The sequence below is a fragment of the Oncorhynchus masou genome, unplaced genomic scaffold (genome assembly GCF_036934945.1).
Source record: "Oncorhynchus masou masou isolate Uvic2021 unplaced genomic scaffold, UVic_Omas_1.1 unplaced_scaffold_16___fragment_2___debris, whole genome shotgun sequence".
Classification (NCBI taxonomy): Eukaryota; Metazoa; Chordata; class Actinopteri; order Salmoniformes; family Salmonidae; genus Oncorhynchus; species Oncorhynchus masou.
Window position 1 is genome coordinate 116,556 of NW_027016525.1, and position 20,814 is coordinate 137,369.

A 20,814-nucleotide genomic window follows, 5' to 3' on the forward strand; every position below is an offset into this window, starting at 1 on the left:
AAAATATGTCAGAAAAATGTGGGCATTGCCTGGCTAAATAGACACAAACACACTAATGAAGTCTGTCTACGTGGTAGCTCGTCAGTCTCGCCTTTTGAGTTTTTATATGTTTTAAAACGAGAAAGCAACCTAAATCCGGGTTCCCTTTGTAATGGAAAACCAAGTTGAAGAAAACAATCGATGTTGTCTTGCTCATAATGACTACACATTGTTTTACTGCAATGAGCGCAACAGACTACTAGCACAACACCCTTCCATTGAAAGGGCGGGAAACAAACAAAAGCAGCTACCATAATTACAGAATAATTATATTGGAGCAGTATAACGTCTAAATCGGCAAACCAAAACTGTATATTATAAATCCTCTTAAAGAACGTGTGAATTGTTTCAGCTTTTTGTTAAAAATCGCACAAAATTTCAACATCCTGCTACTCATGCCAGGAATATAGTGTATGCATATGATTAGTATGTGTGGATAGAAAACACTCTGAAGTTTCTAAAACTGGTTAAATCATGTCTGTGACTATAACAGAACGTCTGTAGCAGGCAAAACCCCAAGGAAAACTGTTCACAAAAAACACACAAAAATATCACTCCGCCAGTCTCTGTATTGTTGATGGCAAGAGAAAATAGATAGGGCCCAGTTTACAGTTCCTACAGCTTCCGCACGATGTCGCCAGTGTTGGGAATTGGGTTGAAGTTAATCCTTGGTGAAATGAGAAATAGGCACTTCCTGTCATCGAGTACACAGGAGAAAGTTATGGAAGAGAGAAAATCGTCCATGATTTGTTGACTTGCTGCTATTGAATACAGATCGCTCCGTGATCAATTTGATCGATTATTAACGTTTACTAATACCTAAAGTTGGATTACAAAAGTAGTTTGAAGTGTTTTGTCAAAGTTTATAGGCAACTTTTTTAATTTAAAAAAATGACGTTGCGTTTTGAAACTGTGTTTTTTCCTGGATCAGACGTCTTCATAAATGGACATTTTGGGTATACATGGACCGATTTAATCGAAAAAAAAGACCCAATTGTGATGTTTATGGGACATATAGGAGTGCCAACAAAGAAGCTCGTCAAAGGTAATGAATGTTTTATATTTTATTTCTGCGTTTTGTGTAGCGCCAGCTACGCAAATTATTTTGTTTACGTCCCCTTCGTGTATTTCAGGGGGTTGCATGCTATCAGATAATAGCTTCTCATGCTTTCGCCGAAAAGCATTTTAAAAATCTAACATGTTGGCTAGATTCACAATGAGTGTAGCTTTAATTGAGTACCCTGCATTTGTGTTTTAATGAAAGTTTGAGTTTTATCGAGTACTATTACTTGTCACTCTGAAATTTCCCCTGATGCTGATCCCTGTAAAGGGACAGCAGCCATAAAAAGTTTTAAGGTCTTTTCAAGAAACAAATAGCCTAAGGAAATGTCTGATTGTCACAATCGTCGTAAGCATACTCAGACCAAAGCGCAGTGCGATATGGGTTCCCCATGTTTATTCAATGAAATGCACAAAAACAATAAAGAACAACCGAAACTTGACATTCTGGAGTGCTCACAGGCAATTACACATAAACTAGATCCCACAAAAACACAGTGGGGAAATGGCTGCCTTAAATATGATCCCCAATCAGAGACAACGATAAACAGCTGCCTCTGATTGGGAAACATACCAGGCCAACATAGAAACAAAACAACCTAGATAGGAACACCCCCCCCAGTCACACCCGACCTAACCAAAATAGAGAATAAAAAGGCTCTCTATGGTCAGGGCGTGACACTGATGTTCAAGGTAGGCATTTCGATGACTGAATTGCGCATTGCAAATATTCAACCAAAATGTTTAACTTTTTGAATAACTGATTTGCATACCCATTCTTGCTTTATCATTTACTGGTAGAAATCATAACTTGGAGCATCTTTCCTACTGCTTTCCCTACCTCTACTACCGCTGTTGGTCTTCGGTGAGTTGCTCTATGCAACAACCAGCTGTTTGAGACCTGCTTGCTCTCTCTGCCCGACAGGGTATCTATAGGCTATATGTTTGCAGTGCGCATGTGATAAATAATCAACATATCAAAATTATATAGCCTAGATTAAAAATAGCGCCGACAGAGATGGTCGCCTTGCTTCAGGTCCTTAGGAAACTACGCAGTTATTTGTTGTTTTTTGGTATTATTTCTTATATTGTTAGCCCAGAAAATCTCAAGTGTTATTACATACAGCCGGGAAGAACTATTGGATATAAAAGCGATGTCAACTTACAACATTACGACCAGGAATACATCTTTCCTGAAGCGGATCCTTTGTTCGGAACTCCACCCTGGGCATGGGATCTTATCCCAGAGGCCGACCCAAAACAACGCGGTCACCGCAGGAGAGGCAGAAGGAGCGGCCTACTGGTCAGACTCAGAAGGCGAGCACACCATCTACCGCTCCCGAGCATATAACTCGCCAATGTCCAATCTCTAGATAACAAGGTGGATGAAATTAGGGCACAAGTTGCCTTCCAAAGAGACATCAGATTGTAACATTCTCTGTTTCATGGAAACATGGCTCACACGGGATATGTTGTCAGAGTCGGTACAGCCACCCGGTTTCTTCAAGCATCGCGCCGACAGCAACAAACCTAACTCTGGTAAGAAGGGCGGGGGTGTATGCATTATGATTAACGACTCATGGTGTAATCACAACAACATACAGGAACTCAAGTGCTTTTGTTCACCTGACCTAGAATTCCTAACAATCAAATGCCGACCGCATTATCTTCCAAGAGAATTCTGTTTGATTATAGTCACAGTCATGTATATCCACCCCTCCCCCCAAGCAGATACCTCGTCGGCTCTGAAAGAACTTCGCTGGACTCTATGGAAACTGGAAACCATACACCTTGAGGCTGCATTAATTGTAGCTTAGGGATTTTAACAAAGCTAACCTGAGAACAAGACTTCCTAAATTCTATCAGCATATTGAATTTGCGACACGGGCTGGTAGCTTTCTGGATCATTGCTACTCTAACTTCCGTGATGCATACAAAGCCCTCCTCCGCCCTGCCTTCTGGCAATTCTGACCATGACTCCATTTGGTTGCTCCGAGCCGATAGACAGAAAATAAAACAGGAAACGCCTGTGCTCAGGTCTGTCCAACGCTGGTCTAATCAATCAGATTCCACGCTTCAAGATTGTTTCGATCACGTGGACTGGGATATGTTCCAGATAGCCTCAGACAACAACATTGATGTATACGCTGACTCGGTGAGCGAGTTTATTAGCAAGTGCATCGGAGATGTCGTACCCACCGTGACTATTAAAACCTTTCCTAACCAGAAACTGTAGATTGATGGCAGCATTCACGCAAAGCTAAAAGCGCAAACCACCGCTTTAAATCATGGCAAGGCAACCGGAAACATGACCGAATACAAACAGTGCAGCTATTTCCTCCGTAAGGCAATCAGACAAGCAAAGCGTCAGTATAGAGACAAAGTAGAGTCACAATGCAATGGTTCAAACACGAGACGTATGTGGCAGGGTCTACAGTCAATCGTGGATTACAAAAAGAAAACCAACCCCGTCGGGGACATCGACTTCTTGCTCCCAGACAAATTAAACAACTTCTTTGCTCGCTTTGAGAATAATACAGTGCCACTGACACGGCCCGCTACCAAAGCCTGTGGGCTCTCCTTCTCCGTGGCCAACGTGAGTGAAACATTTAAATGTGTTAACCGTCGCAAGGCTGCCGGCCCCGGGCATCCCTAGCTGCGTCCTCAGGGCATGCGCAGCCCAGCTGGCTGGTGTATTTATGGACATATTCAATCAATCCCTATCCCAGTGTGTTGTCCCCACATGCTTCAAGATGGCCACCTTTATTCCTGTTCCCAAGAAAGCAAAGGTAACTGAACTAAATGACTATGGCCCCGTTGTGCTTTGAGAGACTAGTCAAGGATCATATCACCTCCACCCTACTTGCTACCCTAGACCCACTCCGATTTGCTTACCTCTCCAATAGGTCCACTGACGGTACAATCGCCATCACACTGCCCTATCCCATCTGGACAAGAGGAATACCTATGTATGAATGCTGTTCATTGACTACAGCTCAGCATTTAACACCATAGGACCCTGCAAACTCGTCATTAAGCTCGAGATTCTGTGTCTCGACCCCGCCCTGTGCAACTGGGTCCTGGACTTTCTGATGGGACGTCCCCAGGTGGTGAAGGTAGGAAACAACATCTCCATCCCACTGATCCTCAACACTGGGGTCCCACAAGGGTGTGTTCTCAGCCCTCTCCTGTACTCCCTGTTCACCCATGACTGCGTGGCCATGCATGCTTCCAACTCAATCAACAAGTTTGCAGACGACATTATAGTGGTAGGCTTGATTAACAACAACGATGAGACGGCCTACAGGGAGGTGAGGGCCCTCAGAATCTGGTGTCAGGAAAACAACCTCTCACTCAACCCGATGTCACAGGAAGGCCAAAGAGATCATCATGGACAACAACCACCCGAGCCACTGCCTGTTCCCCCCGCTATCATCCGGAAGGCGAGGTCAGTACAGGTGCATCAAAGCTGGGACCGAGAGACTGAAAAACAGCTTCTATCTCAAGACGGTTAAACAGCCATCACTAACATAGAGAGGCTGCTGCCAAAATACAGACTCAAATCTCTGGCCACTTTAATAAATGGTCTTAATAAAGGTATCACTAATCACTTTAAATAACGCCACTTTAATAAGGTTTTACATATCCTACGTTACTCATCTCATATGTATACATTACATTACATTTACATTTAAGAGCGTCTGCTAAATGACTTAAATGTAAATGTAAAGTCATTTAGCAGACGCTCTTATCCAGAGCGACTTACAAATTGGTGAATTCACCTTCTGACATCCAGTGGAACAGCCACTTTACAATAGTGCATCTAAATCATTAAGGGGGGGTGAGAAGGATTACTTATCCTATCCTAGGTATTCCTTGAAGAGGTGGGGTTTCAGGTGTCTCCGGAAGGTGGTGATTGACTCCGCTGTCCTGGCGTCGTGAGGGAGTTTGTTCCACCATTGGGGGCCAGAGCAGCGAACAGTTTTGACTGGGCTGAGCGGGAACTGTACTTCCTCAGTGGTAGGGAGGCGAGCAGGCCAGAGGTGGATGAACGCAGTGCCCTTGCTTGGGTGTAGGGCCTGATCAGAGCCTGGAGGTACTGCGGTGCCGTTCCCCTCACAGCTCCGTAGGCAAGCACCATGGTCTTGTAGCGGATGCGAGCTTCAACTGGAAGCCAGTGGAGAGAGCGGAGGAGCGGGGTGACGTGAGAGAACTTGGGAAGGTTGAACACCAGACGGGCTGCGGCGTTCTGGATGAGTTGTAGGGGTTTAATGGCACAGGCAGGGAGCCCAGCCAACAGCGAGTTGCAGTAATCCAGACGGGAGATGACAAGTGCCTGGATTAGGACCTGCGCCGCTTCCTGCTCTATACCATCTACTGCATCTTGCCTATGCCGTTCGGCCATCGCACATCCATATATTTATATGTACATAATCTTATTCACCCTTTACATTTGTGTGTATAAGGTAATTGTTGTGAATTTGTTACGATTACTTGTTAGATATTACTGCACTGTCGGAACTAGAAGCACAAGCATTTAGCTACACTCACATTAACATTTGCATGTGACCAATACAATTTGATTTGATATTCCTGTACCATTGTTGCCTTTTCCGAAAGTTTGTTCATTTGTGGTCAACTGCACATTACTCTTTGAATAAATACTGAAGAAAAATCAAAAACATATTGTGATCCAAAAACTAACGTGACCAGGTACACTTTTTTCACTGGCACCCTTCCAACCGATTAAAAATTGTGTTGCACTGCCAAGTCAAACGGTTGCAAATGCGACTGTTTTGATCGCAGTATTGAACCCTGCACATCGCAGAATCACCCACACCATGCAAGGATTAACCAAAACGGAGGAGGAAATAAAAAAATAACAGAATACAAAATCAGGATAATCCCCATTACCCCTTCAATTCTCCAGTGGCAAGAAAAACAAAACAGAACAGCATAGATCTAACAAATGAGTGCAGCCTCTGCATACTGATGGATGGTTGTGCCTGTGGCCAGAGTGGCTGAGAGAGCAATAATGACTCGAGCTGGTACAGATATGGTTGTCAGTCAGCTGCCACATTATCCCAAGGCCCAGGATTAATCTCAATTGCACTCCTTGCATCCTCTCTCCTCTACTTCTGCAAACCTATTGGAGGGAAAGCCAGAGGTACCTCCCATCTGACCTTCTCCTCCAATAGGTTTTGAGAAGGAGGCGAGGAGAGGACAAGAGGAGTATGAAATTGAGATTCTCTGACAGTCTACAGGCTACAGCCTAGCTCTGTCGATTAGACATCAGACTCTGCAAAGAAGTGACACCAGGATCTGCATCTCAAATGGCGCCCTAGTCCCTATGTAGTCAGAGGTCTGGTCAAAAGTAGTGCACTACATAGGGAACAGGGAATTTTGAACAGTGAGGTGCTCAGCTGAGGTGACACAGGTTTGATTACCACACAGTGTGAGTATAACAGAACTGATTTTGCAGGCGAAACCCCAAAGAAAATCAAACCAGGAAGTGGCTTCTATTTTGAAAACATGTTCCATAGCCTCCCTTTGATCCATTTAAAGGGATATCAACCAGATTCCTTTTCCTATCGCTTCCTCAAGGTGTCAACAGTCTTCAGACATAGTTTCATGCTTTTATTTAAAAAAAATGAGCCAGAAAGATAATATCGCGTCAGGTGGTCACATGAGTTTTGCTCGCGCAACAGAGTTTGGACAGCTATTGTTTTTCCCTCTCCTACTGATAAAGACATTTGCGGTTGATATATTATCAATTATATATTTTTAAAACAACCTGAGGATTGATTATAAAAAACGTTTGACATGTTTCTGTGGACATTACGGATATTTTTTGGAATTTTCGTCTGTGTTGTCGTGACTGCTCTTTCCTGTGGATTTCTGAACATAGCGCTCCAAACAAACGGAGGTATTTTGGATATAAAAATAATCTCTATGGAACAAAAGGAACATTGTTGTGTAACTGGGAGTCTCGTGAGTGAAAACATCCGAAGATCAAAAGTAAACTATTAAGTTGATTGCTTTTCTGATTTTCGTGACCAAGCTACCTGATGCTAAGTGTACTTAATGTTTTGTCATGCGATCGATAAACTTACACAAACGCTTGGATTGCTTTCGCTGTAAAGCATAATTTCAAAATATGAGACAGACAGGTGGATTAACAAAATGCTAAGCTGTGCAATATTACACTTGTGATTTCATGAATATATATTTTTTTAGTAATATTATGTGAATGTGGCGCTATGCTATTCAGCGGTTGTTGATGACAATTATCCCGCTAAAGGGATGGGTAGCGTCAAGAAGTTAATTCACTTGAAATTGGCTAGTTAGCTGTTTTGAAATGGCCCTTGAATACAGCAAAACAGATTACAAAATATCCCTGTCATTAAGTCATACTGTACATTACTTGGACAGTATAACACCATCTTAAGTTGCAACATTTTGGTAACTTTTCTGTAATCACACACCGTACAGTAGGAGTGTACATGTAGACTCACCAGTAGGTTGACTCGGACAGTAACAACAAGTTTGAGCCAGGAGGGGAACTTGGAGATTATCTTGGTGATGAAGGAGGCAATGGTGTCTCCGTAGTCGGGCTTGTGGAACTCTGCCTCGTTTAGCCCGTCTATCAGTATGATATGGTCTTCTTCTGGAATCTTCCTCTCTAAACGCGCACACACACACACACACACACACACACACACACACACACACACACACACACACACACACACACACACACACACACACACACACACACACACACACACACACACACACACACACACACACACACACACACACACACACACACACACACACACACAAGTAGAGAAGACGGTGGAAAGAAACAAATCGTCAATTCATAAACTTTTCAGGCCAAGTCGACTGCAGACATGCCATTTTGCCGAGAAGTAGAACATTTTCTTTTGAGTTTGATCTCATGAAATTTTGTGTCAGTAAAAATAAGAACTGAACATACAGCAGAGAAAGAGAGTAAGATAGTTGGACACCACACTTTAAAGAACTACAAACAACTTTGTATTTAGATAACATCTCTCTGCACTTCAGTTCCTGGTGCATTAACACATCTTAAGACGGTTTACTCTGGTATTCTCCCACATCTCTACAGCTAGCACAGTAATGAATGAACATGAGTGTGTTTTAGTCCGCAGCCATATCGACAGTGCAGTACGCTAAACTGCTCTGTGATGAGACCGCAGCGGGGATCTGAGCCATGCTTTCACAGCAGCAGAACGACAGGGCCCTTGTGTGCATCCCAAATGGCACTCTATTTCCTATATAGTGCACTACGTTTGACCATAGGCTACTTGTCAAAAAGTAGTGCACTATATAGTGAATAGAGTTCCATTTGGGATGCAGCCTAGTGTTCCTCCTCACATCCAGCTTTGCACAGTGATCAGAAACACGCTAAAATATAAATGACAGGAAAATGTGCAAATTTCTACTCCCCTCCCAGCTGGGATGTCTCCCCCCCACCATCATTGTGATGGAGTGGACAAATCAACACTTCCCCCCCCATATCAAGCCCAATCAAACACGGTCATTCATATCAATAAGGAACAGGGGGCAGTCGTGAGCGGCCCGTCACAGGAGAGCTGCTGCATGCCCTGGTTGCACATTGATCCTCATTCTTTTCCATCTCCATCATTCCAACACTGGGTTTGTATATCTACATCATCTGTTTAGGCTCCTGCAGTAACATATCGATTCACTGCAGTGCAGGGAAAATAGTGGGTCGTGTTGTCTTTGCAAAACGGACTTGACCTTGAGATAGACAGACAGAAGCATGACTATCTCGGGAGAGATGCCTCCGTCACCAAGTTTACGTTTTCTTGGAGAGGCACTATTCTTCTGCCCTGACAACAATAACAAAGTAATACTAACCATTTAGTGTAACATCAATTCAAATCAATGTTGTCAAAGCAAAATGCAGAGCTCCTACACTAAGCAATTAACAATGTCCCCGCAGACTATGCTCCCTCTGTACAGCCAGCACTTAACACATTTAACTCAGGTATTTCAGGTTCTTTATGTAAGGAATGGAATCAATTTATCTCAGCTGGCTGGAAGAATTGAAAAGCACAGAAAATGGTCTCTGAAGGGACCTTGGGTAGTTGTTTGTGATTTAAGTCATCTAAGCAAACCTGTGGTTAAATTACAGTTATAATACACTTGTCAGAAACCTTGAGCCACTGAAGGCCTAGATTATAGTATGGACTCAATGTGTGCTTTCAAGACATTATTTTGGACCATGAACACCAGTGACAATGAGACAGTCAGATATGAATGAACCTAGGTGTAACTAGTTTAGCATCGTACCCTTGCGGAGGTTGGCCAGTGGCTCCAACACACCCCTGCGGAAGGCTGCCATTGGGTCCTGGACGCAGGAGCGCAGACTGAGCATGCTCTGTAGATAGGAATCCTTCAGCAGCAGCTCTCTATAGGCAGTGAGCTGGTGCGCTCTGCACAGCAGGGCAGCGATACTGTGCACAAACTCTGGGACCAGGCAGGTGTAGGTGTTGTCAGCCTGGCAGTAGTGATATGCAACCACCTGGACAGGAAAAAAAAAAGAGTACAATTGTTTAGGAACTTTAATGGCTTAAAATGCATAAGACGTTAACCTTTGCTGTATTACCAAACGACAATATAGACTGTGAGTACCTTACATTGTTATTGTTTTAAGTCAGCAGAAATCTGCTAAGCTGGCTGTGTGACCTCAAAGTTCTTGCAAAGCCAATAGGCTTGGTGACTAAAAGGCATTAGATGCAATACATAGGGCCCTATAAAATCAGATATATATTTGCGCGATTCCCCAACATTATTGTATTTCATATTGATTTCGAATTTTTAGAACCGTTAAGGTATAAAAAAATATATATATAAAATAATGAATTTAGCATTACTGCTACTATTAGCCAATAGAAATGCATTGAATAACATATTCACTACATTGAATAACAGATAGACAAAAACAAATCTAAACAAAGTTTGTTCTGATGTGACGGTCCTACAGTGCATTCAGAAAGTATTCAGTCCACCTGTGGTAAATTCAATTGATTGGACATGATTTGGAAAGGCACACACCTGTCGAAGGAATTGTGTCGAGGCACAGATCTGGGGAAAGGTACCAAAAAATGTCTGGAGCATTGAAGGTCCCCAAGAAAACAATGGCCTCCATCATTCTTAAATGGAAGAAGTTTGGATTCCTAGAGCTGGCCGCCAGCTTGTTTTGCAGACTAGTCAGGATCGAGGGATAGATGAACGGAGCAAATTACAGAGAAATCCTTGATAAAAACATGCTCCAGATCACCCAGGACCTCCGACCGGGGGCGAAGGTTCACTTTCCAAAAGGACAACGACCCTAAGCACACAGCCAAGACAACACATGACTGGCTTCAGGACAAGTCTCTGAATGTCTTTGAGTGGCCCAGCCAGAGCCCAGATTTCAACCCGATCGAACATCTCTGGAGAGACCTGAAAACAGCTGTGCAGCGACGCTCCCCATCCAACCTGACAGAACTTGAGAGAATCTGCAGAGAAGAATGGGAGAAACTCCCGAAATACATGCGTGCCAAGCTCGTAGCGTCATACCCAAGAAGAGGCTGTAATCGCTGCCAAAGGTGCTTCAACAAAGTACTGAGTAAAGGGTCTGAATACTTATGTAAATGTGATATGTAATGAAATATGCACAAATGTCTAAAAACGTGTTTTGCTTTGTCATTATGGGTTATTGTGTGTAGATTGCTGTAACATAACAAAATGTGGAAAAAGTCAAAGGGTCTGAATACTTTCCGAATGCACAGGATACCTGAGAGATATAAGAAAGACCAGGAAACAATACCTATATTTCTTTACATGTATTTACCCACTTATTTGAGGCACTAAACTATCTCCATATTTTTTTAAACTGGTACAGGGGACCTTCAGATGAGTCTTGTGAGGCTTGGGGGCTCCATATAAAAAAACAGAGAATGCCAGAGTGTCCGTGAGAGTCTCAGCTTTCAATAGATTGGTCATAATGTAGGTCAAACTGTTTGGACGCTACAGACATTTCGTGAGAAGACACAATTTTGGGATGTCTCATGGTCTGACAAACACACTCTAGCCACCTTTCACCATCGATGCGGAAGGGCTATATCGGCAGATGTGATGGATTGAGACACAGCCCATGCAAAAAAACACATATCTCGAGCTTAAACCATACAGATTATGCTAATTAGATTTCCGCGTGATCGTATGACCTCATCAGAAGACCACTTTTGCGGTCCATTAATGTAACTGCGCACCAGCAAGACACTGTTGTTCGGTAAGCACTCATGTAATTGCAGAGTTTGCAAAACAAAAGACCACTGGATTGATGCAAATAATCATGATATCATTCTGCCAGGTAGGCATAGGCTACTTTGTAGTTAACATTTATTTGGGAAGATTTATGGGAAAGCCTTTCCCATCTCTACCAGTCGACGGTTATCATTAACATCTACGCGTACTCCCCTTTTATAGGTCCCTAAATATATCAGTTTGGTATATAGACTAAGCCAGCCCTGACCTCATTCCACTTTTGCCATTATACAATGGAACTTGGCGGTGAGAACATACAGTAGCTATTTGTTAGTATGAAATCAAAGCTGGGACTTGAAGGCATGCCCTTGTATTATGACCTTCATATGCAATTGTCTGACTAACCAACACCCACTAGGCTATAACCCACTCCAGTCCACTTGAGCAGGGTTGTATACACTAGGAACGAAACGGAATCAAACAGGCTGAAACGGATAGGGGTCTATCTGGATTTGTCCAACAATAATGTTGTGCACTAATGAATATGACCCAGGTGGCATCCCCTACCCAGACAGAGGGGATGATGATGAACTGGTTGAAGCATTGCTCAACGACCTCAACTAACCTCCCCAAATACTGTCTCCCAAGTGGAGCTCTAAAAGTAGGATGTGCTGCCTGTGCCTTGTACTGAACAGGTTCTGCTGTGTTCACGGACATCTGACTTGGACAGGGGTTGGCGGGTGGGAGAGGGGCTGTGGGACCCTGTGGATCTCTCTCTCTCTCTCTCTCTCTCTCTCTCTCTCTCTCTCTCTCTCTCTGTCCTAATTACAATCAAACCTGGAGGAGCTGACACACTTTACAGGGCAGGAGAACATGAGGAGGGAGAAGCAGGTGACTGGCTTGGTGCTACTGCACCTTAGCGCACCACATAGCAGCCATGACTCTGCCTGGGTCTACTGCAGAAGGACTCAAGACCTGGAGCCTGTCCCCAGGCACAATGATGAAGACGTCCCAGAGAGGTCAGAGAGACAGTTGGCCCAAAACAACGCCAGTCTCAGAACCGCACATTCACTATCAGATGAGAAATATAGTCTAAATATGTGCCATCCTAATTTCTTGGATGCGACCTGTGAGTAAATCACACCCAAATAGTCTGATTTGAAATTAGAGAAATATAACCCTCACCAACAGATAAAACAAGAGTAAGCACTTTAACTGTAACAAAGTAGTGCTCTCATGATGATCTCTGTCACAGATCTAAATGGCAGAGGAAGTTGGCACACGATTGTGGCCTAGGACGAGGGAAGGAGGACCTTGAGACGCAGGCCTGGCCGCCGCCATTACGGCTGCTTCCTTCATAATATCCAATGAAATGATCAAATTATTATTGAATCAACTGCTTGACGGATGGCGGGGTTAACAGGGATAGCTTGTCCTACACCTCCTCGGGGGTAAACTTCCTGGCCCAACGCAGCCTTCTGAGAGAGACGGCCAAGCTAACATGATGAATCTACAGAGCCTTCACGAGAATTCCACTTTTTCACTGGGCATAATAATAAAGCGGCAGAAGCAAGGACCATTGCCAAAGTACTGTTACTAGCTCTGCTGCCAAGACATTTCTCACACTGAGACAATTAAGTCAAACGAGCTGCTACTGACAAAAAAATCTAAATAATGAAGAGCTGTATCGGAGCAAAAAACCTAGCTTTGCTATCAATATGACATACTGCTGTGAGAGAGACAATGCCGTTAGACACTGGGTGTGGGGTAAGTAGATGTCCATTGTTGTGGATGGATTAGAATGAAAGAGAGGAGACAGCAGCTTGCTAATCAGAAACTGTTTCACTGTACAGCTACTCTGTAGTAACCTGAGAGGAAGGATGCAGTGACATTGAGCTACAACGTCTCACAGATGTGGACCATACTGTACATCCCATGCAGACCACTACCTCATCAAAGAGACATGAACATCTGGTGTTTGTCAAGTATTTCTAGGTGATTCTCTGCAGTACAACTGGATGTTTCCAGAGTCGTGATCTACTGTAATTAATTTCCAATTCAGGGACAAAACTTTGAGGTGTGATTGTGCTCATTTACGCGAATCAAGCGATACCAGTGCCTAATTGCAACTGCAAAAGCATGAAATACTTTGCGGCTGCATCAGTGAGTGCCCTGGATATGAGGGTGGATTTGAAGAGCGGCACCTCCTTTTCATTTAGCCGTGATGACTGACGATGCAATGTTGCGTGGCAGTCACAACACCACAGGAACGCTCCTTTGAGAGAGGCTGTTGAAAGCAGTTTAGTGCATAATTGGTATGAGGGATTCACAGAGTTTAAACATGTTAAAGGGGCAGTGCAGTCCAAAACTAGATTTTCTATTTTTTTGTTACGATATTTCCACACTACGAGGTCGAAATAACACTCTGAAATTGTCAAAATTATGATAATGCCATTTTAATGTAAGAGCCTGTTCAGGTGGGATGGAGTTTTTGGCCCAAAGCATAACACATCTGATCTGATCTGATTATTCTGACCAATGACCAGTCAGTCATCTTTAATTTGCATACGTATCCTCCTACATTAAAGCAGTTTGTGCATATATTAAGACAAAAACAAATGTGGCTGTTTGTGCACACAAAACATTTTCTTGAGGCAAGCCGAAGTCTACGCCCCTTTGTCATTGATTGATCAGCCTGAGAACAACATACGGGATCAATAGAAGGAGCAAGTTAGTTGAATTCCCAGCCTTTGATATTATACAACAAACTCTGCAAGACCTTATGCATGTAATTCTGGAGGGCGTGGCCCATTGGAAATCAAATGTGTTTTGAATCATCTTGTTGTGTCAGGACAGATTGATCTGGACTGAATTCTGCTATTCTTGGTTTCCCTTATTCCCCTCTAGATGTTAGAGATCGGCCATCCCCAATTTATGTTAGTACATTAACGTCAAGTGATGGTAAACTAAAACAGTCCTCTGGGCAAATGCTTGTCCTGCTAAGGATATTGCCATTTGTTTTGGAGAGTTTGGAAGTCAATGCATATATACAACTGATAATTGAGCTAATAGAGATTGTACAGATAGTATTTGCATCTGTTCTTTCCATTGCGACAGTGTCTAGGTTTAAGTTACTCATTGAAAATAATTTGAAGCATTGGAAGGAGCTTTTTCCAGACCGCAATGTTACACCTAAACAGCATTATATGATACATTTGCCATCACAGATAAAGTAATTGGGTCCAATGGTCAGACATACAGTATGTGTATGCGGTTCGAGTCTAAACATTGTTTCTTTAAACAATGGGCTTCCAAGCTCAATTTAAAAAATATTTGCAAGTCTTTGATCAATCATAACCACATATATGAAAGCTGCCAAAATGTTAACAGTTCAACTCACCCAATCTTTTCAAATGAAAGGGAGATGGGACCTGTATCAGAGGTTAACATGGAAAATTGAGGGATTTCCATGGGTTTCAATGAAGTAAACCATGCTGTATCAGTCAAATGGCTTGTAATAAATTGTAATAAATACACAACTCAGAAGTCCATGATCTTTGCCAAAGTACTGAATGGTTATATGCCAGAATTTGGACTGGTCAAAAACCTATTTCTTGTTGATTCTAGGCTTTATTGTTTGAAATGTCAACCATGTCAAACTATATGCTTTGATCGAAATGTCATGGCTTATCAAGTTGAGGTCTCACGCCTTGCACAGGCCACTGAGTTAGTGGATGCTGAAAAGCTGGTTGATTTGACCTCTTATTACACAATTAGCAACAAGAGCCAAACATATGTACAAGTCAAATACCATCTTGGGGATGTAATAGAATTGTACAACAGTTCAAATGACTCATATGTATCTGTGTTCCCCAGATATGAAAAGTTTACGGTCTTTGTTCTGTACTGTATTTTGTCTACATGATTACCTTCCTGTGTGTAAGATGACAATAACACAGTGAATTCCATTTGGTCATTATCTGTTCTTAATATGTGAAGAGATGAAAAGGATAAGATGCTTGAAATAAGAAATTCTGACTTTGACAATGCAGTTTAGTACTTGTCAGTGTTGATCAAACAGCTTTATAATTCTTGTAATTCTAGTTTCTAGTTTCAAGCACTAAGTTACTCAGAACCAGTAATGCAATATATATAACACGATATATTATCTTATTAAGATAATTAAGGACAAAAAAGCATGAAACAAGTGAAATGCTCTAACAAAAAAACTGCCTGGTAAGAAGAAATATATTGTCAGACAAAAAACAAGCATTTATTGCCTTGATTTAAGATATTTAATCTTATTTAGATTTCAATTTTTGCAGTGCAGGGATTTTTCAATTAAGTGTTTGTTGTCATTCAACGAGAGATGAGGGTCTTTTAAGGGAGCATGCGGGCTCACTCATTCGTTTCGCCTAGCTGAGTTCGGCTAGGCGACACCTTAAGTGGGGTAGGCTCTAGAGCAGGGGTGGAGTGGTCTAGAGCACTCCAGTCATTGAGGGCCTGATTGGTGTCAAACTTTTTCTACATCCCTAGCAAACACAGCTGATTAATCAAATTGCATTCTTAAGTGAAGATCATGATTAGGTGATTATTGAGTCAGGTGTGTTAGCTGGGGCTGGAGCAAAACTGCGACACCAATCAGGCTCTCGAGGACTGCAACTGCCCACACCTGCTCTAGACAATCCTATCTACAAATCAGGGCTGTGTATGTAAATATGATGTAAATATGATGTAAATATATAACAATGTTTCAACACTCCCACACAATCAGACTGGGCATTGCAATGGCAAAAGGAGGATCAGGGAAATAAATTATTAACCCTCGGGTGTAGCCACACTACAAAAGTATGTGGACACCTCTTCAAATTAGTGGATTCGGCTATTTCAGCCACACGTTGCTGACAGGTGTATAAAATCGAGCTCACCGCCATGCAATCTCCATAGACAAACATTGGCAGTAGAATGGTCCGTACTGAAGAGCTCAGTGACTTTCAACGTATCACAGTCATAGGATTCCAACAAGTCAGTTCGTCAAATTTCTGCCCTGCTAGAGCTGCCTCAGTCAACTGTTAGTGCTGTTATTGTGAATTGGAAACGTCTAGGAGCAACAACGGCTCAGTAGTGAGTTGCAACACTCACTACCGACTTCCAAACAGCCTCTCAAAGCAACATCATCACAAGAACTGTTCGTCGGGAGCATCATGAAATGGGTTTCCATGGCTTAGCAGCCGCACACAAGCCTAAGATCACCATGCGCAATGCCAAGCGTCTGCTGGAGTGGTATAAAAGTTCGCCGCCATTGGACCCTGGAACAGTGGAAACGCGTTCTCTGGAGTGATGAATCACGCATCCCCATCCATTTGGAGGATGACAGGAGAACAATACCTGCCTTTGGTGGAGGACGAATAATGGTCTGGGGCTGTTTTTCATGGTTCGGCTAGGCCCCTTAGATCCAGTGAAGGGAAATATTAATGCTACAGCATACAATGACATTCTAGAAAATTCTGTGCTTCAACTTTGGGGCCTAGTGTAGCCTAGTGGTTAGAGCATTGGACTAGTAACCGAAAGGTTGCAAGTTCAAATCCCCGAGCTGACAAGGTACAAAATCTGTCGTTCTGCCCCTGAACAGGCAGTTAACCCACTGTTCCTAGGCCGTCATTGAAAATAAGAATTTGTTCTTAACTGACTTGCCTAGTAAAATAAAGGTAAAATAAAAAAATTAAAAAATTTGTGGCAACAGTTTGGGGAAGGCCCTTACCTGTTTCAGCATCATAATGCCCCTGTGCCCAAAGCGAGGTCCATACAGAAATAGTTTGTTGAGATTGGTGTGGAAGAACTTAACTGGACTGGCCTGGGGTTGACCTCAACCCCACGGATACCTTTGCGATGAATTGTTATGATGACTGCAAGCCAGACCTAATCGCCCAACATTAGTGCCCGACTTTACTAATACTCTTGTGGCTGAATGGAGACTCACCTTTCCACAGAGGGGTCATATTCGTGGGTAGCCCAAACTGTTCGCTACAGACAGAAGATGGCAGATTGGCTGTACCAATTTTAGATGAGTCTCTAGACACTTGTGGGCGTCCTGGAACAAAACAACATGTACGTGTTCAGGAGAGTCTCATCTTTCCATCGGGGGTCATAAGACTTTGTAGGCCAAATCGTTCAGACGTTATAGACGTTTTCGTGAGAAGACACATTTTCGGGATGTCTCATGGTCTGAAAAACACAGCTCCAGCTCTGCCATCTTTCACCGCGGAAGTGGAAGGGCAGTGGATTGAGATGCATCCAATGCAAAAAAAACTGCTAATTCGATTTTCACGGCCCGCGGAACCCCTCTAGGAGGTTAAACATATATTTTGAGTTATTTTCATTAAATAAACACACACACACTGATTTATTAGACATACAGTAAATTAAAAAGACTGCATGGGGGCTTTCAAGATGTTCAAATTCAGTGGCACGTGGCTCCTAGAGGCTGCCTATTCCCTATAGCAGTGGCTTGCTGTTGTCATTTTTATCATTTAGCAGACACTCAGGAGCAATTAGTGTTATGTGCCTTGCTTAATGGCAAATCGACAGATTTGACAAATTCACCTAGTTGGCTTGGGGATTCAAACCAGTGTTACTGGCCCAATGTTCTTAACCGCTAAGCTACCTGCTGCCTTGTCATCTCACGTTATACTATCCTGTGTTAGTGCCGCACTGATTCAATGCATCCAGTGCAGGAGTGGAAGGTCATTATGATGCCAAGGAGTGTTAAAAACATGTGTTATTGAAATAACAGTCAAGAAAACAGGGCACTCTGAAGCTGAACCATTCATGTGATGTAACAGCACTAGGGACAAGGGTGAATGAAACGGCTTGGAATGTTTTAGTCATATTTCATTATTTCTAAAAGTTATACAGTAATGTTTGTAAATGGCAAGCTAAGCTGCAAGGTGGATGTGGTGTATCTTTTTTCTCAAAACAACAGAAGCAAAATGACATATGGACATTTCAAAAGTGGGAAGGGGAAGAACTCTGTGAAATAGGAATAGATGGTGAATACTGAATAAAAAAGCTGTAATCACTTACAAACCTCAGCAGGGTAACTCAAAGCATAGCCGCGGGGAAGAAGTTTGGGGTGAGGGGGTGCTGCAATGTCTTTCTCCAATGGTGGGTGGGGGGGGGTTGCCCATGCTGCATGTTGGTTCAGGATTATTAAATGCCCGGTGCACTACTTTTGTGAATAATTAGCATCAGTCAAAGGTTTGGGCACATCTACTCATTCCAGAGATTTTCTTTATTTTTACATATTCTACATTGTAGAATAATAGTGAAGACATCAAAACTATGAAATAACACATGGAATCATGTTGTAACCAAAAAAGTGTTAAACTAATCAAAATATATTTTATATTTGAGATTCTTCAAAGTAGCCTTTGCCTTGATGACAGCTTTTGTACACTGTCGGCATTCTAACAACCAGCTTCATGAGATAGTCACCTGGAATGCATTTCAATTAACAGGTTTGCCTTGTTAAAAGTACATTTGTGAAGTTTCTTTAGTTTCTATTTGATTATTTGAGCTGTTCTTGCCATAATATGGACTTGGTCTTTTACCAAATAGGGTTATCTTCTGTATACCACATCAAACTTGTCAAAACACAAATGATTGGCTCAAACGCCTTAAGAAGCAAAGAAATTCCACAAATTAACTTTGTAAACATTTCAAAAAACATAATTTCTCTTTGACAAATGACTGGTACTGGATGTGTGGGTTTTGTGTGAGTGTCAGTATATATAGTGTGTATATACAGAATAGTCTTATGAGTGTGCATAGAGTAAATGCAAGATAGGGGCAGTGCAGATAGTACAGGTAACTATTAATTAACTACAGTATTTTGCAGACTTATAGCTATATACAGTGCCTTGCGAAAGTATTCGGCCCCCTTGAACTTTGCGACCTTTTGCCACATTTCAGGCTTCAAACATAAAGATATAAAACTGTATTTTTTGTGAAGAATCAACAACAAGTGGGACACAATCATGAAGTGGAACGACATTTATTGGATATTTCAAACTTTTTTAACAAATCAAAAACTGAAAAATTGGGCGTGCAAAATTATTCAGCCCCTTTACTTTCAGTGCAGCAAACTCTCTCCAGAAGTTCAGTGAGGATCTCTGAATGATCCAATGTTGACCTAAATGACTAATGATGATAAATACAATCCACCTGTGTGTAATCAAGTCTCCGTATAAATGCACCTGCACTGTGATAGTCTCAGAGGTCCGTTAAAAGCGCAGAGAGCATCATGAAGAACAAGGAACACACCAGGCAGGTCCGAGATACTGTTGTGAAGAAGTTTAAAGCCGGATTTGGATACAAAAAGATTTCCCAAGCTTTAAACATCCCAAGGAGCACTGTGCAAGCGATAATATTGAAATGGAAGGAGTATCAGACCACTGCAAATCTACCAAGACCTGGCCGTCCCTCTAAACTTTCCGCTCATACAAGGAGAAGACTGATCAGAGATGCAGCCAAGAGGCCCATGATCACTCTGGATGAATGGCAGAGATCTACAGCTGAGGTGGGAGACTCTGTCCATAGGACAACAATCAGTCGTATATTGCACAAATCTGGCCTTTATGGAAGAGTGGCAAGAAGAAAGCCATTTCTTAAAGATATCCATAAAAAGTGTTGTTTAAAGTTTTCCACAAGCCACCTGGGAGACACACCAAACATTTGGAAGAAGGTGTTCTGCTCAGATGAAACCAAAATTGAACGTTTTGGCAACAATGCAAAACGTTATGTTTGGCGTAAAAGCAACACAGCTCATCACCTTGAACACACCATCACCACTGTCAAACATGGTGGTGGCAGCATCATGGTTTGGGCCTGCTTGTCTTCAGCAGGGACAGGGAAGATGGTTAAAATTGATGGGAAGATGGATGGAGCCAAATACAGGACCATTCTGGAAGAAAACCTGATGGAGTCTGCAAAAGACCTGAGCCTGGGACGGAGATTTGTCTTCCAACCAGACAATGATCCAAAACATAAAGCAAAATCTACAATGGAATGGTTAAAAAAAAAACATATCCAGGTGTTAGAATGGCCAAGTCAAAGTCCAGACCTGAATCCAATCGAGAATCTGTGGAAAGAACTGAAAACTGCTATTCACAAATGCTCTCCATCCAACCTCACTGAGCTCGAGCTGTTTTGCAAGGAGGAATGGGAAAAAATGTCAGTCTCTCGATGTGCAAAACTGATAGAGACATACCCCAAGCGACTTACAGCTGTAATCGCAGCTAAAGGTGGCGCTACAAAGTATTAACATAAGGGGGCTGAATAATTTTGCACGCCCAATTTTTCAGTTTTTGATTTGTTAAAAAAGTTTGAAATATC

General features: G+C 42.4%; 1 protein-coding gene across 1 annotated transcript in view; it reads right to left on the reverse strand.

Moving 5' to 3' along the window:
• LOC135538662 (protein TANC1-like) overlaps positions 1 to 20,814 on the reverse strand; it is a 293,087-nt gene that overhangs the window by 50,624 nt on the left and 221,649 nt on the right. Inside the window, 2 exon segments of the mRNA XM_064964546.1 lie at positions 7,614 to 7,780; positions 9,460 to 9,691. Of these exon segments, the coding sequence (XP_064820618.1) occupies positions 7,614 to 7,780; positions 9,460 to 9,691 (399 nt within the window).